The sequence below is a fragment of the Ciona robusta genome, chromosome 7 (genome assembly GCF_009617815.1).
Source record: "Ciona robusta chromosome 7, ASM961781v2".
Lineage (NCBI taxonomy): Eukaryota > Metazoa > Chordata > Ascidiacea > Phlebobranchia > Cionidae > Ciona > Ciona robusta.
Window position 1 is genome coordinate 7,036,127 of NC_143241.1, and position 27,446 is coordinate 7,063,572.

Genomic DNA, 27,446 nt, shown 5'->3' on the forward strand with positions numbered 1-27,446 from the left:
ATTTTTTTAATGGAAATGATATGTTAGTGACCAACATAGATGTATGCGTAAGTTATATTTTTTGCAAAAAAATTAAAAATTCGATATTTTAATGATTTAAGTTTTGACCACACTTGTCTGTATTCTGAACCCAAGCCCGCATTTTTTTGAAGAAATTAAAGCTTCATTTTTTAGGTATTACGTAGCGCTATAACATATTCTAAGCTGGTTCGTGCGAAAATTCTATAAATATGTTTTTATGACGAATATTAATATTCATAAGTAAAAAAAATTAAAATTAATTATTTTTTTAATGGGAATGGTATGTTAGTGACCAACATAGATGTATGCGTAAGTTATATTTTTGCAAAAAAAAATTGAAAATTTGATATTTATATGATTCAAGTTACGGTCATACTTTTTAATATTTCATACCCAAGCCCGCATTTTTTTGAAGAAAAAAATGTTTCATTTTGTAGCTATTAAGTAGCGCTACAACATATTCAAAGCTGGTGCGTGCGAAAATTCTATAAATATGTTTTATGACGAATATTAATATTCATAATTAATATTTTTTCGAATTTTAAATTTTTGATTTCAGAATCGGTACCGCTGGGGTCTAGTTAGTACAGTATCCAAATTTTAGGTTGGTGGCACCGGTAGAAGGTATCGAAAATGGCCGCTATAATATCTGTATTCTAGGATCACCTTGGTCCAGCTTACGAGTTACCATGTATGTTACTTTGTAACTCTCTTTTCGCTATTGTATATATATAAGTTTTTTTTTTCTGTCAGAACTGTAAGCAATCTCGTCACAACAGACTAAATATAGAAATGCCAAAGGTGTACTTTCTGTGCAAAACTTATTTCATACAGATTTGACTTTAAACTTTATATATATATATATACATCATATACCACAAAAATGTGAATTACCGAATAAAAAATATCATAAAACATTTGTTGGCCAATGCCTGAATACATCACTGTCAAAGTGCGTTGTGCATTCTCTCGCTGCAGGAAAGCAGTGAAACAATCGCGTGTAATCGAACCGTTGGAGTAAATCAACTGATACGCGAATGCATAGGATTTTTCATAAGAACAAATCTTGTTTTTTTTACTACCAAATGGGAAGAAAAATGAGAATGAAGATGTGTTTCATTAGCCCACCCCGCCACCCTAATATAGCTGCAGTTATATTATAACATCTTGTAAACCAGTTTTAATAATAAGTTCAACCTTTCTTATGTAAGGCCTACACCATGCAAAATGAAACTGGAATGAACTCAGAAGCAAACGCAAAGCCAGACGAAACACAAGAAAACGTGCCTAACGTGGGAATGGAAATTGCAAATAACGTTGAATGTTAAACGCGTGTCGGCGTTCGAACGAGGGCGTAGCCAGCCCGAAATTTTGGTGAGGGTAAAATATTTTACGGTTGTATTTTAGTTTGGAAAACGGCAAATTCCATTATTTGTCTGTTTTTTTTACCAATAACCTATTGTAAAAAAAATTTGGGAAGCTATAGCCGATCAAGTCCCTCTTGGCAATGCACATGCATCCGCAGCGATTAATTTTGAATGAATTTAGAATGCGCTATTTGGAGCAATTCTTTGTGTACCGGTTTTTTCTTTTTACTTTCCGGATGGTGGCGGTCAAGAGCAATAAATGAAACGCTTGCATAGTAGGATGGCGGAAGACAGGACACCCTCAGCACATAATATCCAAATGTCCTGATCATGTTTTAAACAATTAACAATGGTATATATGAGTCTATGGTGGGGTGGAGAAAGATGGGACATCTTTTTATTGTATTTCCTTGTCCCATTTGGTAGTAAACAAAGAACATTTAAAGAATTATTAAGCCGTATCCTCACGACTCCCATAGACCGCTGTTAATTGTTTAAAATACGATCAGGCTATTTGGATATTATGTGTTACAGGTGTCCTATCTTCCCCGACTCTACTATATTATGCTAATTAGTTTAAAACGTGCTTATTCATTAGATCTGTGATCTCTTGTTGCTTATAATTCAAGTGAGGCGATGCCACATGCAATTAAATTCATTACTAGACTTATTCAAAGTTAGTATAGACCAAGTTAGGAAACGGATTGTAAAACAACGAGTCTTGTTATCCATTGTCTCGCGTCTATGACGTCATAGTCGCCACCATTACGGAGCCCACGACATAGCATTTTATCATTGCTATGTGCTGTTTTTCGTTTAAATATTGCGATTTTTTAAAAACTAAGCACTTCTGCGCGTAAAAATGGTTTTCTACTAATGTTATATCTTATCACAATAATAAACCTCACAAAAATAATCAACTTTTATTGAACACTTAATCGATTAAAGAGTAAAATAACAGAAAATATCAGGTTTACTAACCAAAAACATAAAAGAACATGTTTAAAATATAAAAATACAAACAAAAATAACATTACCATAAATACAAACGCATAACATTACCATAAACTGGTGTATCTAGCTGCAGTTTTGCATGTAAATTGCCGTGATTTTACTTTTTGGCTCACAAACTTAACACGTATACCCGGCAACGAAACTTAAGGTATCTTTGTAAAATTTGCCTAATATCGAAGTGACATTGAGGAAAACAATACTAAGTTACTATTTTTGGTCCTCTGCTTGAATTAGTAAGCTACCTTTTTTGCGTTACGGGTCTTTATGAAATCGGAAAACGCGAACACCTTATCTGCTAGTACTTAAGCAGTTTGGAGCTGCATGTCCACTCATGTTGGATTATAAATGTAGTAAAGAATGGCTCTGTAGATTCGTAGGTATGATCATATACTATTATGTAAACTAAGCTGATTGATGCTAGTCTTAATCGCCAACGAAAAGTACCCTGTTAAACCACACTGTACGCCGAAAAACAGTCAAAATATTAATTTACTTCACATTAATTCCTAGATTTAATATTATATAACAAGATTTATATTAGAAATTATATTTTAAATGTTAAAACAACCGCTATACGTGTTTTCTAGCTTTGTATCGCTTACAAGAACTAAATAAACACATGCCGACCATGCATTTGTATAGGCGATTCACGCTCTGTGGGCTCCGTAATGGCGGACACGAGCGCCGTTTCCTAAGTTGGTCTATACTAACTTTGGACTTATTAAACGATCAAGAACCCGAATAAAAAAAAACAAATTTTTGTTTACAATGAACCAAAATCACTTTAACGGCATCGTTACAGATTAGCATACTCTAAATTCCAGCGTTCGTAATAGCAGTCTGACTTAACATAAATTAGTAATTACATTTTATGTTGTTAAGCCTCTAATTAGGTGAAAAGCGGCCTATAAGTTGTCCCGGGGCAGTAAAGCAATTAACTATGATGCTTCTGCATTAGCTCAGTGCCAGTGCTCCAGTTATTCGTGACCATAAACATTCTTTGATGGCAATCATTAGATTGACGTGCTTAAAGTCTAGCTTTTCTGAGCACCTTATATGGCCATACGTCGAAAGTGCTATCATATTTTCAAGGAGAAACGCAAACTTTGAAATGTTACCGCCTTACAAATACTTGGCATAATTCGGACAACTTATTACTGAACAAATGCTATCCAAACGTCACTATCAACACGGTGACGCAAGTTCTACGGTTGCGATAGCAAGCAAAGTGCTCACAGTCATAAAACTGCTATTATTTGTTTACATAACTAGCTGAGTAAGACCTCCAACGTTGTTTTAGGTCAGCCACAACATAAACTCCTTTGAAATACTCGGCTCAAATGCCGATGTATGTAAATATACAGCGTTGGTTTAATTTAAGGTTAAAACAGCGCGAAGTTTGTGATCAAATTCACTTTAATTTTCGTCTCTTCTGTGATCACTGTAATAATAATGTCTTGCGAAGCTGTTTAAATTGTGAGGATTTGTAACAATTATTTAGTCGACGCCCGTTAAATGACTGATATAAGTATAAGGCCCCTTTTTCGTCTTGTTTATTACAATAATATGGTTTAGTATTTCAATAATATACATGTGAAAAAAGGCACGGCTGCAAAAAGCAATTGCCAATATATACAAAGATAAAAATGCATCACATGCTAATTCTGTATATCGTCCATACTGGAGGGCAACTAACATTAGAGCGAAATGCTGTTGGTGGCGTCACCGCGAGACAGTTTGTAGGTTGATTCTTTTAATATATAGCTACAGAAATCCGACGAACGCTAATAATACTGCAATCTTCGAAAATATTTCTTACATTTCTCCGAGCTCGCTCAGAACTCGGTCCAACTCTGCTTTTGCCTCTTCTTTCTCGGCCATTTCCTTGTCAAGATCCAGTTCCAACTTTTCAATGTCGGCCTGATATTTTTTCGCTTCGTTTTCGAGCGCTTCCCGTCTGCATTCGCTTTCTTCAAGCGCCATTTTCAGGGATCGAATTTGGTCTTCAGCTTGGATTTCGTTATTACCGTAGGTAGTTTCTTTTGCTTCCAGCGCTTTCAGAATTCCATCCATGTCTTGTCCACTCTCACGGAGTTGTTTAGCTTCGTCTTCTAAGGCTTGGACTTTGTCGTCCAGCCTACAGTTATCTCCATCGAGCACTTTTATTCTGCGCATAGCATCGTCGTAATTTGTCGTAACTTCGTCTAAGTCCATCTTCCGGAGTTTTAGCTCCTCAGTTAGGTCATCGCACCGCTCAGCAGATGCAGTATGTTCGGATTGCAATTTTTTAAGTTCACGTTGTACTTCGTCTAACTCGCGTTCGGCATTTTCACTCTTTCGTTTCAGTTCCTCATTTTGTAACTCTAACCGCTCAATATCGGTGTCGTTAGTGGATATTTTGTTGGATAAACTGCGATTGACTTCTTCAAACTGTTTTCGTTCCTCTGTTACTTTTTTAAGTTGGTCGGAGAGGTCACATATTTGATTTTCTTTTTCATCGCTTTCAGCCTTTAGCTTTGCTATTTTCATTTTAATGTTTTCCATCGTGGTATTTTTTAGTTACAAGTACTAACGTTAATCTCTGCAAAATGAAACAACACCGTATGACACATCCTAAAAACTACACCAACGCTATTCTCTCAAACGCGACAAATTTCTGCTCACTTGCCGTATTTGTACATACTCCGAAAGCTACCTCGCCTATGAGCTTTTACAGGCCGCAGTAACCCAGTCAGCCGTAGCGTAAGTTTGGTTTAAAAACGAGAATCCACCGACAGGGCGTAACCGTTCGACGTCGCCAACTAACTTTTCCGCGACGAAACGACAAAGTTCGCGCAATTGTCTCTTCAAGACGTACCTGTGACAAGATACTGTAAACACACCAGCCAACTTATGTACAGTAAAATAGCCTACACATATTAATCATTAAACCGTGATATCACTTCCTGTTTTGCTCTGTTGAAACGCACTTTCCGTTTAAAGCGATCGGTTGAACTTACATTTAATAGCTTACAGCTGCAGGATCTCTCTCAACTGCCGAAAACTAACTGTTGCTGCTGAATTTCAATGCGTCTCTATTTGTATCAAGTCGTGAAACTAAAACAAGACCATTCATGGCTAGCGGCTCCTAACACGGTTTGCTTTATTCGCTCTTAAATCACTTTAGAGGAGAGATGAGTCACGCACGAGTGATCGCGCATGAAAAAATGCGAACGTTCTGCAACTTGAGGCAAAACATATGAGCGAAATTCCGCTCTAAAAGCTGACGTCATTTCGCTCCGTTTCTCTGTCTGGCTGAATAATGAAATCTGTACAGCCCCGAACACTTGTGCGTCCCATAACAACAAAAGAAACGTTGTATACACCGAGCTCAACTAGAATACTAGGAAGTAGTCGTCACACAATACACCGGAATGCTTATTCATCAAATATAATACAAAACTAACTTCGCCAGCCATTATGAACTCGGCAAATATTTCGCATACGTCGAAAGTTGATTAATTTATTTGTTGAAATGTGACGCTGGAAGAAACGAAATGAAACAGTTGATATAACGCGGCAAGCGGTCCTTACGTACTGCCGCACTCTCAGGTAATCATCATACAATATAAAAGCTATGGTGCAGGAAGCGGTAATGTATTCACAGACGCACGTATGTATGACACTGTAGGTATACTGCTAATGGATATAAAGGACCGGTGTCTAGGAGGTGTGACGTCACGGAAATGACGCTCAGGTATCGGTGGAGGCGACGTCAAAATCACTAACGTGATCTAGGGGTAAGATCCTTTCAATAAAAGTGTCACCCTCCAAATCTGCAAGCCACCTGTAAGATAAAAGCAGTGTTCAAAGTTGTAAGCGCTGCCAAGCCTACTTCACAGGATAGTGATAAAACGTCCAACCCGTGAGAACTACTTACTTTTGGCAAGTAAACACGAAAGAGGTGCCGGGTGCGAGAGACGAAGAGACGGTGACCTGATCCAAATGCCATCCGGATGTGACGTCACGTCCGTTGTGGCCAATCACAAGCTGAGAAATTCAAAATTTAAAAACACGATCGGTGTATTTCGTGTAAGGGTAAAACACAGTGACATACCTCTTTTATGGTGCCAAAGTTTACACTGGTGAATGTAAACTTAAGTTCATTGCCCGGTCGGAAACTGACGTCATCACCATTCGATGACGTCACGAGCCATCTTTTTCCGCTGTCTCCCGCACTTCCGGTAAGAATGACGTAGACCTGGGCCGTTGTACCGGCGTCTTCTTGATCACTTGTGCGTATTGTGACGTAATAATCACACGTCTGAAGATTACGTAATAGAGCAACGTTGTATTTATGGCGGTAATTGAGTAAAAACGCACGATTTTTAAATGACAAATACCTCGCCTATTGTGGAAGTGTCTTGTCGAGGTAAAACTGCAGCCAGTTCTAACCAGTTCAACCCGGTCAAGTGCTTTGTGGGCGAACGAATAAAGTCGTAGTTTGGACGGAAACTGAAAACGAAAAATATAACTTGCCATAAAAGGTGACGAAAAAAGAGCAGGCATGAATTGATGCATTTATTAAGAGTTTGCGAATTTTCGTTTTATTTGTTTCGCGAGACACAACACGTCTATTGTGATGTCACAGACTGCTATTGTCAATGCTGCTTCAGTCTTGGTGGACGCCCACGGCGATTTTGGCCTCTCGCTTTGAGCATTTGGTGTTTGCGATCGCAGTTTCAAGCAGTTCAATATACCGTCGGTCTTCGGAGTCGAAATTCTCGCCGTAGATGTCGTTGTCGAGTAACTGAATTCTGACGTAATAAAGATAAAGGAACAGAATGGCGAATACACCGGCGGTGGATGCCGAAACGACCGCAAAGACAAAAGATGTCGCTTCCCCACACGCTTGAAACTCGTCGTCCCCGGCAGGACAATCATCCAAACCATTGCAAACAAGTCCATTCGGGATGCAGATGCTGGTTTGTACACACCGGTATGAACCGGAACAAACTGGTTCCACTGTGCTCCAACTGTTGGGAGCGGAGGAAACCGAAACGTTTGATTTTGTGTAGTTTAGAGATTGGCTGTTCGAAGCTTTACTCAACTCCCAGTACACTGCTATGTCAGTGCTCGTCCAGCCGTGCTTGCTATACGACGCTTTATAGACGCATACGTTGAACCCAGTGTTGGAAATAAACGTGGCTTTGACTTCCCAATCAAGGCTACTACGATTCGTTGTCATAATAGAAAGTTGTACCTCCGGGACCCAAACCGAATCCAGGCTTATCCAGCCACATTTGAAATTTGAGTACGGCGAGGCGCCGGGTTTATATACGCCGCGGGAATTATAAAACCGACCGCTTATCATACATGATGGTAGGATCTTAATATTTCGAAGTCGGTACACATTGTATAGCGACCGAATTTGCTCTGCTAGGAAAACCTGGCCTGTAAACCGCAACCTCGACGAGCCGGTGAAATTTAGACTGATTTGAACCTGTTTCCATCTTCCCACGCCACCGTGTTGGCTCCATAGAAGCAATAAGTTGTCAGGATCCTTAGTCAGCAGGGTTAGATGTATGCTGTCGGAGTCTGACACGTACCTGTTTGATTTAATGCGGAACTGAAGACAGAAGAGGCCGTTCAAAATAAAAGCTTCAGACTCGAAATGACGTAACGGGACAAGCAGAAGTTGTGAATGCGGAAGCGGAACCGGTTCCCACGGCAGACTACTACCTTGTTTAAACTTTAAAACCTCGGTTTCCAAACTCATGTGTTTACTTGACGTTTCCTGCGTCGTTTCCGGTGTAAACGGCATTGTGGGTAACGATGTATGCTGTACCACGTTAACCGACCATAGGTGTTGGTTGTTGTACAAATCAAGACGACTCCAGTAGCTGGTTAAGTGCGGTAATTTATTTTCACTTGCATTTAAGTCCTGCTTACCACTTTTTAGCAGTACCTTGTTTTTGTTTGAGGAAAACACGCACGGGTCGTTGTGAAACAAACATGCATCCATGTTCAAATAAAAACTGCTTGAATTTTTTTCACTCGATTCGTTATTTACCCAATCGGCCAACGATGACGTCACAAGCGTGCTCAGAAAACAACTCACAAACAGAAAACAGCAATGGCGCCACCACATGGTCAAATATTTTAAAATAAAGAACACTTAACATAACAAAGTATGTAATTTTATGTCGCCTTATGTACAAACAGTACTAAATGTTGCGTCATAGTGCCAGTAAATACAAGCATATGTTAAATTAAACGTAACTTACCAATAATAATCGTTATTTTCCTTATTCCTGAGAGTTAGTTTTTTTAAGACAGGGTCAATATTTGGTTGAGGTAAGACCAGAAAACCAACTCCGATTTTGGATAAATCGCCAAACTGTGCTGTTGTCGTGTTTATCTGAGTAAAGTAAATTGTAATGGTGTTTCCTTAGTTGTTAACGTATTCATTGTTATTTTTAAGTTATCTTAATTATCAAAGACAATCGCGCGTATAATTTTAATACAGTTGGGTTATTAGAAATTTTGTGTGGATTGTAAAACATGTATTCTTGTCTTAGCTTTTTACAATGCACGTAAAACTAGCGGCGTTTTAACAGAAGCCGCTTCACTTTGTCTATATTCAAATTTAAATTCCGATACAACGACGGCATGGGCGTCGCCAAGGGGGGGCCTGAGGGGCCATGGCCCCCCCCAAATTTTGAGTTTTACAGTAATGTTATTGGTGAAAAAATAAAATTAAAACGTGCTAAACAGTGATGTTCAAATGGGGGATCTCGATCCGGTTCCGGATCATTTTTCTAATTAAAAGAAAAAGAAAGAAAACATTTAAGCCTGTTTTTAAATTTCTTACACATGCTAAATGATAAGGTGTCAGTCCCTATTATGACGCAAATAATCGCCGTGTGAAATGCTATTATGTCGTAATTAGTTGCCAGGTCAAACAATCGCTATTATGATGGATGATTTCACGTGTGAATCCATATTATTTCGTAATAAACAGTCTACCTGCTAGCTAAGAAAAACAAATCTCAAATTTTGTGACAAAAATGGCTGGTGGTAGGCAACGAATAGAGTTTTAAATGTAGTTGTAGATCGTTGTGTTTTCATGCGGCGTAATTGTGAAAAATAAATGCCATTCACAGTACGCCTTCCCGTGTTTTGTGTTGTAACTAGGTGGTTTTTCAAACCCAAAATACAACCGTAAAACATTTGGCCCCCACCAAAATTTTAGGCTGGCTACGCCCTTGAACGACGGAATGTTGTAAGTTCTTATTATACCGTTGTGGTCGATGTATAATAACCGGTCGTGGAGTCAGCGTCATTAAATTGGACCGATGTCACGTCAGACACTCCCTTATTGCCTGTCAACTGCAGATACAACTCAAGTTCGCCTGTGTTCAATTTTTCATCGGCTCGCTGTCCCGTCAAAGTAATAGCAACGTCGTAGGCGACTGTTGCTGGTGTTTTTGTGCTGGATTTTTTGTTTACTGACTTACAAGGAACCATCCTGCCCTGAGTTAATTCCACCGATTCGTCGGCCCGAATTTCCCTGTGTAAAACAAAGGTCAAGTGAAACGAACGTCAGAAATGATTTAATTGCAGGCAGTACTGTTTTTATGGCCGGTCATTTAAACTCCAAAACAAGCGTGTCAATTGCTGTTTCGTGATCAAAGGTTGCCCCTTCATCGTTATATAATTTGAGCAGTTTATAAAATCTTGACAAATTGCTGGTTGCATAAATTGAAAGGTGTGCTGTTACACTGTATACAGAGAGTTTTTAAAGCAGCACGGTTCTGTATTTAAATTGATTGCAATCTTTTAACGACAGTTATTTTGCACAACTCTAATTTAAAAAGAAAACCCAAAACTAACTTGTCGTATTCGAAAATCTGTTCCTCATCGTCATAGTAACCTCTCTTTACTTTAACACGCTCCAATAACCACGATGACGTAGTCGGACCTTTGACGTTGATGCTGACGTAATTAATGACGTCACCAAGTGAAACCGCTTCAACAGTAAATACGTTGATTCGACCCGGCTGAAATTTCCCAGCCGAATTCTGCACGAAACATGACCATATTAGGCAATGCAGGCAGGAGCATAATAATAGTCTGGGAGTTAAATGAGACGTTTTAATCAAATGGGCAGACGTGGCTATAAAACCAAGTATGTGCCCGTACGACATAAATTGTATGAGAAATCGCACTGTAAAATATATGCATATATACATGGTAAGTTGGGGTAATTTGGGGTAAGATGGCTCATGTTTTCATTATCGTCTCATTTGGTAGTAAACAAAGTGTTAACGGCATCCCATCTTACCCCACAGTACGTTTTAACACTCGAACTTCTAACAGATAAACAATTCAATTACATTACTGTCTTTGAAGGTTGGGTTTAAGATAATAAAATGGCTATATACGTGTTAACTATTAGGTCCAGTAACACGAAACGATTTAAATGTTTAGTTAGGTGCAATATTGCAATTAAACGGCTGTATATGTCAGCTTATGTTTTACTGCTGGAAACCACATCCGCAGTTTTATTATTACGTCACAGTGAGGATTGTTTACACACAACCAACGATTCAAAGAAATTCCATTCTTTATGGGTTTAGCAGTCAGCACGCTTTGTATTTGACTTTTCTCCTAAGCAGCTTTTACCCATGACCTATTATTAACAAATGTAGCTTTGTTACGTTTTCTCTTCGATTTTTTTATTAATTCATTTGTTTGCTATCGTATCGTCGTTTTCCAGCCACGCGAAGATAAAGCAAGTTGCATTCAATTAATCCTGTCTAACCCAGTGTTCCCCTAATCATACCTCGGAATCAGCTATCGTTTGCCAGTAGGTGTCGCCATCTACCCCTCGCAACCGCAGCGTGACGAGAGAAGGTCGAAACTCGGGATCTGATTGGCTGCTCGTGCAGAAGACAACGTAATACGTCACAACTGCAAAACAAAGTAAATACGAGTTAGGGGATTCCCCGAGTGATGTATAAAGTAACTCGTACTGTGGAGTAAGATGGGATACTGTTAACACCTAAACCTGTTTGCTGATCGTGTTTTGAACCATTATTGATTTAATAAGCCATTCGCAGTTTCGCTGTACGATAGCTCGTACTTAGACCTGCATGGCTAAATCTTTGAGACAAACATATCAATACTGGTAGGATCAACCATGTAACAACGTTATTTGTAATTTATGATATTGGGTCATGGTTGAACCCTCATCAAACAATAATGCTAAAACCTCACCAGGTTTAAATGGGAATCCATTTCGAACAACTGGAAGTTCTCTGACGTATCCTCGGTCACTACCCGCCCACACGGGGGCGCTATCGAAGAGGAAACGAAGTTTTTCACGACTGTCGTTGTCGGTCATTTGTAACTGAAACGTTAAACAGTTACTTGGTTTTTAGTAATTGAATGAATGAATGTTACTTATATATCCTCGCGTGGCGGGGAAACGATAGTCGTAATAACACGGGTGTTTTGTTCCGTACACCTCGTGCTTTGTTACAAGTTACCATATATACAACTGTGTAGCTGATTATTGTGACTTGGTTGTGCTTGTACCGTGTTTTGGGATACGCTATTACGTTGTGTTGTGATCCGGTAATGCTAATGTCAAGCTATAATAGACTAATATAACTCAGTGCGTATTAGTATAAAGCTACGTACACCACATAATGTTACGACACACAAAAACACATATTTTTTAAAAAAAACAGAACATATTTCTGTAACGCGAATAGATGTAATGGCTCTAAACAAGCCGACGGCCACGAAGCAACAAAACCGAACTTCGAGAAAGTGGAACCCGATCAGACGGGCAATAAATATCTACAGCTGTACGGTGTACCGATGACCTTATATGGCGCGCATTCCGGGCCGGCATATTTTCGCGAGAAAATAGTTTTTCTCTCCGTCTCTCGCGGCGGCGCTGACAGACATACCTCGCTGAAAGGCCAGGCCTTGCAGTCTGTGGCCGTCGAATCGTTGAAAACTCGGATTTTGTGTGGGAAATCGGCATTGTTGGCTCCGAGCTCGACGTCAAATGCGACGACTTCCTGGTCGATATGACGCACTTTTTCTCTGGTTCCACCATCGTTTATGCAGAACACGATTCGCGCGTCAAACGGGCCCTGAAATAAGGCCATTATAAAACACTTGAATTAATGAAAGTAATATAAACGAACATACTATGTATGTATTCAGACTTACACATTTTTACATTAATGTATGAAAGTTTAATGAATAAAGAGATCGTGTAACCTAAGCAGATACATTCGTACATTTTGAACAGTTAGTCACATACAATATCTGTCATAAACAACTAATTTATAGCGAAGATCATGTTATTTAAAGGACGAAGAGAAAGAATCAACAGCAAAATAACAGTCGTTAAAACATGGTATGTATAAAAAGTGTGGGAAAGAGCGTCAGTTAAAAACTTTAACTGTTGCCCCCAAAGCGGTTAAAACCGGTTAAGGTCAGATAATTTTGGTTTTATAATCTCAAAATTGCTGAAATCGGCATACAAGGTTGCATATAAGCTGAAAAATGTCAAAATTTACAAACCTGATCTTTGAGGTCGGGCATAGTGTGCAATGTGCATGACCATTTTCCTACTGACTTTGAAAAATCGATTCCGTTCTGCTTCAACCTCGACCCCACAACATGTACGTCACGCTCTCTCAACCTGTCATCCACTGAGTCGTCGAACCACCTACGTCACAAACACAAATAATCATTATTGTTCGGTAATCAATATTCAAATACACAACACGAATCGTCAATATTGGGTGCAACAGTTACTGACTGTTGTTTTGCTGTTGATTTCCTTCTCTTGCTTTTTAAAAATTATGATGAATGAATAAATGTAACTTGCTTTATCCTTGCGTGGCCAGAAAACGACAGTCGTTATAACACGGGTGTTCTGTTTCATACACCTCGTGTCCGCTTACGAGTTAATACGTATAACTTTTAGCATCATGTTCTTACTTATAACACGGGAATGTATATTCTGTTTCCAGATCGTCGCGCATTTCTGTTATTATGACGTCATCAAGATACCATCCAGCACCTTTGCCCTCTGCCATGTGACCTATAGTAACCTTTCGTGGTTCGCCTACGTCACTTGTCTCCAATGTGAAAGTATCCTCATGGCCCTGAAGTGAAAACAACAAAGAATAATTACAGAATTATATAACTGTAGCCCAGCGTTTTTAAAAAGCGTTGTTAATTGTTTAAAACACGGCCAGGAAATATGGGATTTCGGTGTTAACGTTATCCTCACTTACCACGCAGTACTATATATAGTAGAATGGGAGAAGATGGTAAATGTTTCATTGTATTTTGATGCTCCATTTGGTAGTAAACAAAGAACATTCAAAGAATTATAAAACCGTATTCTCACACACGATCAAGGTATTTGTATACTATGTGCATACGGTGTCCCATCTTATCCCACAGTACCATATATAGATGGGACCTGGAAATCGTAGGAATTAACAGCAATTAATTACAAAACACTTACTGCTTGGAAAATATCTTCAGGATTAGTAGATAATGCTTTAAACGACCACGGACCCGTTTCTCCTTTCGTGCCATATATGGTGAACAGAACGTCGGCGTCTGTACCTGCGGCGTGACGATCCCCCGTATGGACTTTTATCTGCGAATTGTTTGAATTGTTATGTTATGTGTTACCGTATTTGATAAATAAACTTGGCTGAACATACTCGTCGCTGCTACCATCGACACGTTGCTGCTACCATTGTGGATGTATATGTGTCCTTGGGCAAGACACTAAACGGCAATTGCACCAACCAAGTGGTCACTAATGGGTTGTCTATAAACTTTCATCCATACAGAAAAAAAAAACATTCTTCCACAAAGTTACAAACGTGGTAACTCGTAAGCGGGCACGAGGTGTATGAAACAGAACACCCGTGTTATAACGGCTGTCGTTTTCCCGCCATGCTAATGTAAAGTCAGTCACATTCAATTTCTATTTAAAACAATTCTACTCGCCTCATATTTATGTTTAGACACAGGATCTTGGTCAGGTTTAACCAGAGGAACGTCATATATTATTCGACCATCCTTATCTGGCTTTGTATTAAGTCTTGTAGATGGACTTATGAATGAAAGATATTCTTGATGGGTTGAAACATCTTTTAACTTGATCTGGGAAAAAAAGCAAATGGTTAGGAATTACCAAAGTTAGTATAGAAGTTAGTTAGTATAGTATATTGTTATCCGTTGTCTCCCGTCTATGACGTCATAGTCGCCACCATTACGGAGCCCACGGCATAGCATTTTATCATTGCTGGGTGCTGTTTTTCATTTAAATATTGCGATTTTTTAAAAACCAAGCACTTCTGCGCCTAAAAATGGCTTTCTACTAATGTTATATCTTATCACAATAATAAACCTCACAAAAATAATCAACTTTTATTGAACACTCAATCGGTTAAAGAGAAAAAAAACAGAAAATATCAAGTTTACTAACCAAAAACATAAAAGAACATGTTTAAAATATAAAAATACAAACAAAAACGCATAACATTACCATAAACTGGTGTATCTAGCTGCAGTTTTGCATGTAAATTGCCGTGATTTTACTTTTTGGCTCACAAACTTAACACGTATACCCGGCAACGAAACTTAAGGTATCTTTGTAAAATTTGCCTAATATCGAAGTGACATTGACGAAAACAATACTGAGTTACTATTTTTGGTCCTCTGCTTGAATTAATAAGCTACCTTTTCGGCGTTCCGGGTCTTTATGAAATCGGAAAACGCGAACACCTTATCTGCTAGTACTTAAGCAGTTTGGAGCTGCATGTCCGCTCATGTTGGATTATAAATGTAGTATATAATGGCTCTGTAGATTCGTAGGTATGATCATCTACTATTATGTAAACTAAGCTGATTGCTGCTAGTCTTAATCGCCAATGTAAAGTACCCTGTTAAACCACACTGTACGGCGAAAACCAGTCAAAATATTAATTTACTCCACATTAATTCCTAGATTTTATATTATATTACAAGATTTATATAAGAAATTATATTTTAAATGTTAAAACAACCGCTATACGTGTTTTCTAGCATTGTATCGCTTACAAGAACTAAATGAACACATGCCGACCATGCATTTGTATAGGCGATTAACCCTCTGTGGGCTCCGTAATGGCGGACACGAGCGCCGTTTCCTAACTTGGTCTATACTAACTTTGGGAATTACATACCATAGAAAAAACAAAACAGGATAAAAAATGTAAAAAATATGTTAAAAGCACTCACTTTATGTATTCGAACCATCGTGTCTTGCTTTAAAACAAGTCTGACCGTATTCAAATCACCAATATTTGTTCCAAGTGTTACTTGTTTTGATTGTAAATGAAGATCGGAGATTAGATCTTGTTCTTCTTGGTAATCGGAGAGGTGGAATACCTCAGAAGAACCTTTGGCTCCGAAGATTTGAACAGATACTTGGTTTAGAGGGGATTCCTGTATAAAAGGTGACAGATTAAATTGGAATGAATTAAAAGCCTTTCATACCCAGCACAATGAATAAGCAACAGAAAAATTTTGACTTAAAAAAAATAAAATTCTATTATTTGAAAAACTTTATTTCCCTTAAAATTTAAAAATCTTGTTCTTTTTCTATTTGTCTACCTCATCATATTCATCTGATGCCACCGTCATCTTCCATACTCCACTTGCATCCGGAGGATTTTTCACTAAGTTCCGGGATTTGTATCCGGATGTAGCCCGGAAGATTTTTTTCACATCCGGATCAGCAGAAGATGCGGGAGAGAGATTGTACTCCTTTTAGAATAATAGTAATTTACAGATAAAGTTTAATGTGAACATAAACTATATATCTTCCATTGACAGGACAACTTAAGAGTTATAACACAGGTGATGTGTTACAGACCTTACGTGGATGCTTCATTCGCCCACTTACAAGTCACGTACTATCTGTTATGTATTATACACACTTTGTGTTTCAACTAGATAAACATTCTACAAACCTTTTCTACTCGAGAGATTAAAGAAGTGGTTTTAAAGAGATGATCCACAGAGGAGAGGTAAGATGGTTCATGAGGAGGGGAGCCGGCATAGGAGTTGGGAGGAGCAGGAATGAAGATTCGGATCATCTCGATCTTCCAACCTGATGATAAAGGAGATATAGTTCGGTGGGGTAGAATGGGACAAACACACATTTTATAGATTGGGGTAGGACCGGATGTGTTTTCATTCTCTTTTCTCATCCCATTTGGTAGTAAGGATATTAAATTGAAATTATTACCTTGAAAATATAAGTTGCTGACCCACATTGATTCCAATATAGTAGTATTGGGTAAGATGGGAAACTGGTAGCACTTCCCATATTCCCCGATCGTGATTTAAACAATTAACAATGATCGTTTACGGTCTTTGGGCTACGGTTATAAAATTATTTAAATATTCTTTGTTTTTAAACCAAATGATTTCAAAAGAGAATGAAAATATTAAAGAAATTGAAAATATAAACAGAATGAAAAGTTAAAAAGAATGAAAACTTAAAAAGAATGAAAACTTAAAAAGAATGAAAAATTAAAGAAAATGAAACCAAGTCTCATGTTTGATTAACGACCTGTTGTTGATCCTGAACTCCCATAAGCGAGTGAAACTTTATTAAGTTTACCGAGGTCCAACAACTCAAGTTGGAAAGTATATCCTTTCGCTCGTTTTGTTGCTGAGAATCCATTCATACTAATGGATGGAAAATATTTAATTGGTTTTTCACAAACCAATTCCTTTGTTACATTGTTAAATACACCCATATAAAAATAACACCTACATATACAAAATCTTATTTTTTTTAACATATTTTTCTATATATATTATAAGTAAAACAATTTTTTTTATAAAACCTCTTCAATACTTAATGGTGAACTTGACATACCCACGAAACAACGTCCTAAAACCTGAGTCTCCATTTTCACCAATTAAATTCAAACATAGCTTTGCATCTGAAGGTATTTCTGAATCTCCAGGACTCATTTCAATATGCACGAAGTAGGTGAGAACTGTGGACAAACAAAAAGGGATTGTTTTTTATTTTTTGTATAGCTTAACATATTGGCAACAGAGTCCTGCCTAAAGACACATCCGCAATTGTACCAGCGTCGAGCATTGAACCCAATGTCCTTTAGTTACAACACCAGCGCTCCAACAACAAGCTAAACTTTCTTTCAAATTACCAGACAAAGATTTAAAAAGCAGAGATAAGTAACTTACACTTGAGAGAAGGTTTATAACTACGCAGCGCAGGCATTTCTTTTGTAGTTGAACCGTTAAGCGACTTAAATCTGCGCTGGAAGTGAAAGTTGATGGAATCTTGCTCATTTGAGATTTGGACACTCGAAAGTAGAAGGTTTAAATCATGGTCAGAATCCTCCATTTCAACTCTGAAAGATGTACCGTTGATATTTAACATTGGGTCAGCTAGATTTTAGAAGATATTACAACACAAGTTCAATCATTAGAAAAAGCAACAAAAATTGTTAAAATATTTGCAAAAAATAAAAAAATAAAAATTTGCAATTTTTCATAAAAAAGTTTAAATTATACTTTTTAATTAATCACAGGTTGTAATGTAGCTACCCCAAAACTTTTACCTGAGTTTTGTGATTTCACCCAAGTCTCCTACGTCTATTTTTCCTGTAAACTCTTTAGCGCCACCGGGCTTCCATTCACCGAGGCTCTGTGGTTTGCTCACCGATTTCATTCCTTGGAAAACCCCGGTGAGTGAAATTGCCTCGTTACCCTGCGCCATTACCTCACCCACTTGTACTGTGACATCATATTGACCTGCAGAGAAAGGAGATTTCCTAATATGGGCTTGTTGATTTTGGTACCGATTGTAAAAGTGCTTCAACAGTTTTCGATTTTCAAGTGGCAAACTCTCACGACCGACACTTAACCTTTTGAGTGGTAACTATGATTGTATTGGTGTGTGTGTGTATCTGTGTATATTGGTATGTGTGTATTGAGACTTACTGTATATAAGTGAGAAATACTAAACTCATGAAACAAATTAATTTGCACATTGAATATGCTTTCTTCTATAACAATGATTATGTTGGCGTGTACTTATACAAACAAACACAACACAAGGTTTTTAGTCATGATGAAAGGGTTTTATAATTCTGTAAATATTCTATGTTTACTACCAAATGGGACGTGAAATAGAACAAAACATGGCCCATCTTACCCCACCCTACTATTATGACACCACACCACTCACCCGAAGGTTCACGACTTGGTGGAGAAGCGAGTTTAACGAGTTCGTCGTCTCGTGTCGATTCACAGCTCCCTAGCACCATCAAGCGGCGGGATGTCTTACAGTCGCCCACATGGTCGTCGAGCCAAGCGTGACACGGAAACAACCACTCGATGTCAGAATACTCGCTTTCACGAACGACGACGTTTTCAACAAAGCAACCAGCACCTGCATGTGAGAAAAAAAAACTAATAATTATCCTCGTAAGCTGGCATGAAGTGTTTAAAACAGAACACCCGTGTTATAGCGACTGTCGTTTTCTGACCACGCGAGGATAAAGTACGTTACATTATTGTGCACGAGTGACATTTTTTATTCAGAATAGAGTAGACATTCATATTGCACAGGCTATCTTTTCTGCCATCACATAAATTACTAGTAAAAATAAAAAACTCGAAAAAAAAATTATATACAAAACATAAATATGTAAGAGATATGAATGACTCACCATAACCGACCCCGTTATGGCTGATAATTACTTCATTTAACTTCCCAAGATCAACTGCTTCAAGTGAGAAGTGGGAACTTTTACCTCGCTGGAAATTAAAGTCAACTTTAACTATTTCTTTCTTTTGAACTACAAATTAAAACTACATTACATAGTATTTAAATAGAAATTTCTTTTTTTTTATTTAAACATTTAAATTGTATTTAAATCATATAATATTAGTAAGAAGAACACATTGTATATGAATAAATGTCACTTGTTATGCTTGTGTGAGGGCAACGGCGGGGGTTATAACACGGGTTCTATATTATACACCCCATTCACCTTTAAGAGTTACCACTTATGTGACTGATTGTTTTTTAGAAAAATGTCTACCTGAAAAGGAATGATTTCCGCGTGAGGGTGAATTAGTTTTCTGTGACCAGTGTCACCACGGTCGCCACGTAGTGTGACATAAATTGAAGAATCAGTTGCCGCTCCTGGTCGATCTCCCATGGCAACAATCACATGGTATAGGTTCACTGTTTCAAATGGTCAAAAATGATTTATTATTTTTTTAACATATATCTATATGTGACAAACGTTTTTTGAAACGTAAAAAGTAGAAAACATAAAGTTTGAATGTAACATCAAAAAAAAAGTCTGATATTTCAATTAATGGTCTTTTTACATTTAGTTAAATATGTTATTGTTGTTTGGTAGGGAATGCATAGGCAATATAACAACCTGGTAATGTCTCTTCACCCTGTCTTGTAGTTGGCATTTCACGCACAGTAATTTGATCATCTTCATATTTAGATAACCAACTGAAAATTAAGTTGTGTTTATGATTGGACTCTTCTAGGTAGTATGTGGTCATGTATAAGCAGTGAGTAAAACAGAACACCCGTGGTATAAGAACTGTCTTTTCTGGTCACGTGGGGGTAGATAAGTTACATTCATTTATTCATTCAGGGTAAGAAAATCTAAAAGCATATAAAAAATTTTTTTGTGTGGCTGACAAATTGGACTCTTTCGATGAGCAATTGCCGGTTGGTGTTTTCCCAAAGACGCATAGGCCAAATTACCGGTTACAATTGAAGACAAGTTGCTTTTGAGTTGCCATATCTTCCAGGATGAGTTTATCAAGGTACCAACCATGCCAATCACTATCTTCACTAATGGACATGCGGACTTTATATATCTCACCAATTTCAGGCACATCAATCTGAGTGAATATAATACATATATCAGAATAATACATATAATAAAAAATGATCTTGCCAAAGACACATATGCCCACAACGGCAGCAGCAAAAAGCCTTGAACCCAAAACCTTTGGGTTAGAAGCAGTCCTGCTAACCACTATGCTACAGTGTCAAAAAAATAAGTTGTTTATACCTTAAACTCATCCGTTTGACCAGGTTTGAAACATTCCGAATGTTCCTCACTTGTCCCTAAAACCGGTCCGAGCAGGATTTGACCGGTTTTACCTTCTTCTCCATATATAACAAGTGAGGTGCGAGCATCACTGGGGCAAAGTTCGCTGGTGGATTCTAAACCGGTTGTAACTAGAACTCTGTATTGGCCCTCTATAAGAAAAAAAATAAAAGTCAACAAATTTTAATAAATACTTGAAAAAACCAAAGCGCTCAAAGATTGTAAAAAATACATATGAAAATTATTAAGAAATTTCTTTGTTTTCAAAGATATAATATTTGGTCCAAAACAGAATGTTAGTTTAAAAAACAACTTGTAAATTAGTCTCTGAAAGCAATCTTAGAATACGGTATTGCCAAGAAATACATTGATTGAAACATTAGATTATTTAATTGAAAATTATAAAATATTTTGATTTTAAATATTTCAATTTTAAACATTTTAATTTTAAACATTTTAATGTCACCTGAAGATTTTTCTTGACTCTCGTCCTCATCCAAAGCTGTAAAAGAAACAAATATTAACAACATGCGATTTATCAAAGTTGCATACACTATATCTAAATCATGCACTTTAATAAATTTTCATTCCGCAGTTTTTGATTCGTGGTTTAAGCTAAGAGTAAGCATTCCTACTACAGTAATGTTCATAGCATTGAAATTTATATTATAAAACAAATTTAATAAAATAATAAAAAAGAAATTTTTTTTAAAAAAGACAATTTTTATTTAAAATAGAAAAAAAATATTTTTAAAATAAGAAAATTTATTTCCTAAAAAAATATTTTTTTACATTATGTTGTTTGTCATGTAATTAAAATACTGAAAGTGTAAAACATGGTGTGTTGTTCATTTCACAACCGGTTTAAACTGGTTTTATCAGGAAAAACAAATATTTCATTTTCTACTGATTGTTTAACCTCATTGAGCCCTAATGTAAAGTATAACTAAATCTGCCTTTACTATTTCACTATTTAAGCTATGTAACTAAGCTTGCCTTGCTAAATTCTAATTTAGCTGCTCTAAAATGCCAGCAGTTTAAGTCCTAGTTCTCAGAGCATAATACTAAGCATGCAGGCGCCGAGGTAGCAACTATTGAAGCCTACATCACTTCTATATGAGGAATATTTGGTTCACCGGTGCAAACGTTCAAATCAGCTATCCGGCAGTGTGTGTTAATACATCTGGCAGTGATTGAGGATTAGTGGACTGGCGGTCACTGGGGGTGGATCTTACGAGATTTTCGAGTCATTGTCTCCATTAAGTTGGAGTTTACTCGGCGAAGGGCGTCCCCGCGCAATGTGCGCACAGTGGGCGATGGGCGCGTCGAGGAGTCGTTATCATTTGTTGACAAGTGGGGAGGTGGTGACGGGTTCAAATGCCACAGATGAGGGACAAGTCTACTTGGAGAAGAAGGAGTTGTGGTTACGGGGTCCGAAACATCTGAAGACATTGTAAAGCTTTCGCCGTCAGATTTGATCTTCTGTTGCGTGAATTTTGTTGAACGTCTAAGAACTTGTGAGGCAGCTCTTCTGTCACTTGCTTTCCGCATTTTCTTTGCTTTGGGGGTCGCTTTTATTCTGTAAAGTTCTGGTTTCTGTTTCCATGCTTGGATACGATGGTCGTTACTCCGACTACTGCAAGGGGCGACTGTGGGACTTGAACTCAGTTCACCCTGCGCTGATGACGCCTCAGATGAAGGGTGAAGAGGTAGTAATATGGTGGATGAACATAACTCAGGGCTGGGGTAGGATTTGAACCCAGGACCATGGGATGATGCAGTAGAAGGGGTTGCAATGTATGATGATAAATGCATAGCTTGCTCTGGAAGGTTAAGCCACAAATAACCTGATGCCTAAGCTTTAAGATATACTGTACCATCAACCATTTAATATCAATATAGTAAAAGTAGTTGGTAATACGGAATTTTGAGGGGCAAAAACAAAAAGGTTTTTTGTAGTAAAACAAATTGTTTAGATTTTAGAATGTGTTAAGTGAATATTTTAAGCCGTTTTTTCTCTGTTGGGACTGAAAAGATACAACTAAACTTTATGTTTTGTGTTTTTATAATAATAAAAGTTAAAAAATGTTTTTCTGATCAAAATCTTTTCGTTATTTTCCTAAATAACACTTTGTTTTTTTCTTCTATTTTCTATTTAGTTTGTTAATAAATCAACTTAGAATGAATATATGCAAGCTCATATATTCATATAAAGACACACAATCAGGGAGCCAAAAATAATTTGATTTCCTTTAAGATTATACTGTTGACAGCTTAGCAGTACGTTCTGTTATCAAAGCATGTCATGGTACCTGAGATTTAAGCCACAGTTGGCCTATTACCCCAAATGCACCTTTATAACCTCAAAGGACAGTGTTAAATTATTTTTAAGTGTTTTTTTTTTAATTTTGGTGTTAGTTGAAAAAATGATTTCGAGATTTTATTGCACACAACCAGTTAGATCGTTTACCATCTGTTTACCTAACACATCAGGTGTGATTGGGTGTATGAATATGTCAGGCTCTATCTTATAAAGCCATAAAGTTGAAGTGGTGTCTGCCCTTGAGGGGGGGTATGGAGTTGGTGGAAAATTTAAGGACATTTCCGAAACGTTTGAATTTGCTTTGAAAGAGAATTAAAGCGTTGTATCTTTTTTATAGTGAAAGAACTAACTATTTTAGTGTATGTATGACATAAGTAAAGCACCAGCATATACCCAATGCCCACTCAAAAGAATTATGAGGTAAACAAGAGAATTATGAGGTAGAATTATGAGGTAGTAAACAAGATCATGGACGAAATGTTTTTAAACTTTTTAATAAAAAGTTACATAATTTAAATGCAGTCATAGTTGTCAAACATGGGAAACTTCATAAGTATAAACTCACGTTCAACTTTGATGATTCTTTCAATCTTTCCATCGTCCTGTCCATCATCCAACCACCTATGACAATTTTTGTTTTAATTTTTTCTTTTATATGAATATATAGTAGGCTGGGGGAAAATGGGACACTTTTTCATTTTATTTTCTCTTTCCATTTGGTAGTACTAGTAAATAAAGAACATTTAAAGAATTATAAAATCGTATTTTCACGAATCCTTTACACCGCTGTTAATTGTTTAAAACACGATCAGGATATTTGGATTTTATGTGCTAAACATGTCCTGTCTTCTTTCACCCTACTATATATGTGTGTATTTTTTTACTAAGGTTAAGTCTAATTTAATGCATTACTTTGTTAGTTGTTACATACCTGTTACAAAAGAACACATAATCTCTGGGTGAAATTTCTGATTCTTTTATCAAAACTTTGTGCAAAAACCAACCGTTGCCTGGTAAAAATATTTAAATTGTAGAACAAAAAAAAGTTTAATATTGTGAATAAAATAATATGGAAACTTTTGGTTTATATGTGTCTGTAGTTTTTTTTGTGAATTTAACAAATACTTAATACTTGCACAATCTATTGTTTTCTAAAGTTACAATACCCAAAAAGCCAAATAGCATGCTATGTCCAATTCTGGTAAACTGAATAGACTAAAAACACTTTGAAACATATTGAACAACCACTTTCATAATCATTAATCAATTACCGTGTCCAATTCCATTATGTCCAATCTCTATCTTGGTTAGTTCTCCAAGATGAACTGCCTCGACCTCAAATATATCAATCTGTGATAAATGAATGTCACTTATTAATCGTTGCATGGTGGGCTAACTCTATTCAAAAGTGATCGGGATACCAAAAGATAATTTGAAATTTGCCCAAATGTGTTTCTTTATTCAAAATTGAAGGAAAACATAAATTAAAATTGTGTGTGATTTTTGATAGGCTAAAACTTACACACGTTTCCAAGATTGCTATTTTGAAAATTACACATACTAATCAATGTAGTTACAAAGTAAATTCCAAGTTGAAATACATCATATTATATGCCCTAAAAAAAGCATCAAAAGTAATTTTTTAAAAAAATTAAAAAAATAGAATAAAATTAATTTAAAAACCTGTGATTCCTGGAATTTAAGTTCGTTGTTCATGGATTTGTACAAAGGTCGTCTTCCACTGTCACCCCGTTGCCCATATATGGTGATGTATACGCTTGCATCAGTGTCGCTTCCAAGTATGCTACCAGTGTATATCAACACTTGGTATTTCAACACTGTGGGTATATGTGTAAAGTCATATTGTTTTAGGTAAAGAAATGCGGCAAAAAATGAGATACTTTTTACACTGGAAAATTAGTATTATAAATTAGTAACATATAATGCAGTAAGGTGTACCAGTTACACGAACAATTATTATATATTTATCCTCATATGGTATGAAAAGAATGTATTGTGTCGAAGAGGTTATGTGATTGTAACTAAGTGGGCGGTGTAAGAAACAAAACACCCATGTCATAAGGAAAGGGCACCACCACAAGAGGATAAATAAGTTTTCATTCATGCCAATGCCTACAAGTTAGCAAGCAATAAACTTTGTGTACAATTCCTAACCTGGCAATAACTCCTCTCCTGGCCTTGGGATCGGAATTTCAACCGAAATCTGGTGCGGTTCCCTCTCCAAAGACAACCACTTCCTCACATTAAGGGTGTGTGTTACATCATCAGCCACACATTTTAATTTGATTCGTTCTACAAACCACTCTGGAGCACTCCCGGTGTTATCGTGGCTCAGTCGCACCTTCATCAGGTCGTTGACCCCAGCCAGGTTTACCTGAGGCCATGTGAGGTTACTACAGGTCAGTTTTTATCATTTTAAAAACTTCAATAGGGTTTACATTTACAATTTGCTTGGTGCCGTAGAACAGAAGTTTAAGTGCCTGCCCCTAACCCAGGGTTAGGGTGCGAGGCTCGTCGCTGCTACCGTTGTGGGCGTGTGTTCCTTTGGGCAAGACACTTGACGCCAATTGCTCTAACCCAATAGTCACTGACTGGTTGTCTAAACTACCACCCATAAAATATAAAAGAAAAAATACCTTCTTAAAACAACCATCCTCAAAATACTTATGTGAAAAAACTTTTAAAATATTTTCCACAAACCTTAAACTGCTCAGTTGTGCCAGCACCAAAAATCCCCTGAGCCCCACTACCAAGCAAGACGGGACCACACATGGATCCATCGTAACCATAAGCATGGAAAATGACGTTTGAACTCGTGCCTGCGTCTTCAGATGCACCAGTGGTAACTGACACTTTCCAATCACCATCTAAAATATTAGAAAAAAAGAGAAGTGAAAATAAATTTATACTAATATAACAACATAATATAGCTTTCATTTATCTCTTCAAATATGATAGCCAGGACCATGTAATTTAAAGGGAACCAACAGGAAAACGACAATCATTAAAACACGGTAGGTATAAAAAATGTGAGTGTCAGTTAAAAAGTGCGACTATTGCATCCAAAATACTATATATTATAAACCCTTTAATGTAATACAGATTATTTGCACAAAGCACACATTAGAAACATACCTTTACCCTCTCTACTTTCAACCTCCTTTCTCTTTACTTCTCTCTTTTCACCAAGAGTAAGAACAACTTGATCAACTGTTTCATTTTTCCTTACCCCAATCCACCTGTAATGGACAATCGACTTGTTGTACTTTTATGTAACAAAGTATGTAATTGCTTGTTGATTGCTTTTATATAGTTTACAACATTAAAAAAAATATGAGTGACCACTGAATTGGAGTTATAAATGGTTAGCATGTTTGCCTCTAGCCCAGGATATCTTGGTTTGAGGCTTCGTGTTGCTACAGTTGTGTGCATAAGCTGGCCTGCCATGATAAGCAGGGTACATTCATTTATTCGATTAAATGAGATTCTACATCAGGCATTCTTGTTATTTATTTATTCAAAAAAACTTACTTTTTGCATGGGAACGCATACTCCATAGAAGCCCCTTCGGACTCCCGAACTATTATTTCATCGCAACTCCACGAGTGCTTGGGTGAGACGTGACTTTTAGGACAAGATATCACGCACTGTGTTAGCTCTCCTAATGTCACTGCTTCTACCTCAAACCTGTCCAACTAAAAGAAACAAAATATATTTTATTTTGTATAGGTGGGGTCCTTGAGGACATGGGATTTAGGCCAGTTTTTGCACATTACTTGAAGGCCAGTTTTTGTCCATTACCCAAGAATATGATATAAGTGATTTGTTTATAAATTTTGAACTAAAATTTTTAGATTGATTGCCAAAGAATTTGAAATGTTATGGCATTGATGTTTCTATGTACAGTTTTGTTTTTGAAATTTCAATACTTTCATAGATGAAAAAAATTAAATTTATGTTCATGTTTTTTATACCATAACTGAAGAAAAAAAAAATTATGGTATATATGTAACATAGAAAAACCCAGTTAACTTACAGATTTTAGTGATCCCGTCAACACCAAAACATGCTTAGTTATCAATATCCACATCATTATGATTCAGCACAAACCTTTCCCGGAGAAAACATTGGTTTCCGATCGGTGACATCACTTCCTGTTTCCCTCTCAGGTGCCCGTGCCAGTAATCGCCGCCCCGTGTCGCCAGAGAGACCATGCAAGCAGACGTAAAACTCCGGGTCAAGGTTGTTGGCCGTACCCCTGCTTTTCCTCCGTGATGTGGGAGTGGGAGATTTACTTGTTCGTATCAGAACAAAGTATCTTAACACTAGAACACATAAGGTATGAATGATGAGTGTAATTTGTTTATCTTCGTGTGGCATGAAAACGACAGTAGTTAAAACACGGGAGTTCTGTTTCAAACAACTCGTGCCAGCTTACGAATTACCATGTATGTTACTTTGTAAGGATGATTTTTTTTTTGATTT

General features: G+C 37.1%; 3 protein-coding genes across 8 annotated transcripts in view; all 3 read right to left on the reverse strand.

Annotated features, from left to right (window-relative positions):
* Positions 1–3,933: 3,933 nt before the first annotated feature.
* Positions 3,934–5,476, reverse strand: LOC149734299 (uncharacterized). The gene has a single exon (XM_089881876.1). The coding sequence runs from the start codon at positions 4,944–4,946 to the stop codon at positions 4,218–4,220; it is 729 nt and encodes a 242-aa protein (XP_089738002.1). The 5' UTR covers positions 4,947–5,476; the 3' UTR covers positions 3,934–4,217.
* Positions 5,477–5,888: 412 nt separating this feature from the next.
* The window catches only part of LOC149734300 (lipoxygenase homology domain-containing protein 1-like), a 33,791-nt gene continuing 12,233 nt past the window's right edge, over positions 5,889–27,446 (reverse strand). For 2 of the 6 annotated variants that reach the window (XM_089881811.1, XM_089881815.1), the window contains 39 exons: positions 27,072–27,286; positions 26,493–26,656; positions 26,097–26,200; positions 25,662–25,828; positions 25,116–25,335; positions 24,624–24,778; positions 24,212–24,290; positions 23,872–23,950; positions 23,506–23,561; positions 21,853–22,440; positions 21,084–21,119; positions 20,579–20,769; positions 20,266–20,405; positions 19,925–20,004; positions 19,574–19,719; positions 19,199–19,286; positions 18,715–18,918; positions 18,086–18,278; positions 17,706–17,875; positions 17,371–17,494; positions 17,059–17,177; positions 16,454–16,593; positions 16,095–16,247; positions 15,720–15,926; positions 14,445–14,600; positions 13,948–14,085; positions 13,413–13,579; positions 12,990–13,137; positions 12,365–12,553; positions 11,664–11,796; positions 11,230–11,357; positions 10,278–10,465; positions 9,684–9,954; positions 8,669–8,802; positions 7,991–8,284; positions 6,785–6,896; positions 6,499–6,705; positions 6,322–6,431; positions 5,889–6,228 (listed from right to left, as the gene is read on the reverse strand). In XM_089881811.1, coding sequence (XP_089737937.1) covers positions 6,135–6,228; positions 6,322–6,431; positions 6,499–6,705; positions 6,785–6,896; positions 7,991–8,284; positions 8,669–8,802; positions 9,684–9,954; positions 10,278–10,465; positions 11,230–11,357; positions 11,664–11,796; positions 12,365–12,553; positions 12,990–13,137; positions 13,413–13,579; positions 13,948–14,085; positions 14,445–14,600; positions 15,720–15,926; positions 16,095–16,247; positions 16,454–16,593; positions 17,059–17,177; positions 17,371–17,494; positions 17,706–17,875; positions 18,086–18,278; positions 18,715–18,918; positions 19,199–19,286; positions 19,574–19,719; positions 19,925–20,004; positions 20,266–20,405; positions 20,579–20,769; positions 21,084–21,119; positions 21,853–22,440; positions 23,506–23,561; positions 23,872–23,950; positions 24,212–24,290; positions 24,624–24,778; positions 25,116–25,335; positions 25,662–25,828; positions 26,097–26,200; positions 26,493–26,656; positions 27,072–27,286 — 6,287 coding nt within the window. In that variant the 3' untranslated portion in view covers positions 5,889–6,134. Of the gene's footprint in view, positions 6,229–6,321; positions 6,432–6,498; positions 6,706–6,784; positions 6,897–7,990; positions 8,285–8,668; positions 8,803–9,683; positions 9,955–10,277; positions 10,466–10,517; positions 11,077–11,229; positions 11,358–11,663; positions 11,797–12,364; positions 12,554–12,989; positions 13,138–13,412; positions 13,580–13,947; positions 14,086–14,444; positions 14,601–15,719; positions 15,927–16,094; positions 16,248–16,453; positions 16,594–17,058; positions 17,178–17,370; positions 17,495–17,705; positions 17,876–18,085; positions 18,279–18,714; positions 18,919–19,198; positions 19,287–19,573; positions 19,720–19,924; positions 20,005–20,265; positions 20,406–20,578; positions 20,770–21,083; positions 21,120–21,852; positions 22,441–23,098; positions 23,240–23,505; positions 23,562–23,871; positions 23,951–24,211; positions 24,291–24,623; positions 24,779–25,115; positions 25,336–25,661; positions 25,829–26,096; positions 26,201–26,492; positions 26,657–27,071; positions 27,287–27,446 lie in introns of those variants that run through there. The other 4 variants (XM_089881813.1, XM_089881814.1, XM_089881812.1 and 1 more) reach the window with 4 other exon arrangements.
* LOC149734301 (uncharacterized) lies at positions 6,950–7,984 on the reverse strand. The gene has a single exon (XM_089881877.1). The coding sequence runs from the start codon at positions 7,753–7,755 to the stop codon at positions 7,054–7,056; it is 702 nt and encodes a 233-aa protein (XP_089738003.1). The 5' UTR covers positions 7,756–7,984; the 3' UTR covers positions 6,950–7,053.

Coding starts and splice junctions, on each gene's coding strand:
- LOC149734299 (XM_089881876.1), bottom strand. CDS start 4,946: ATGGAAAACATTAAAATGAAAATAGCAAAGCTAAAGGCTGAAAGCGAT.
- LOC149734301 (XM_089881877.1), bottom strand. CDS start 7,755: ATGATAAGCGGTCGGTTTTATAATTCCCGCGGCGTATATAAACCCGGC.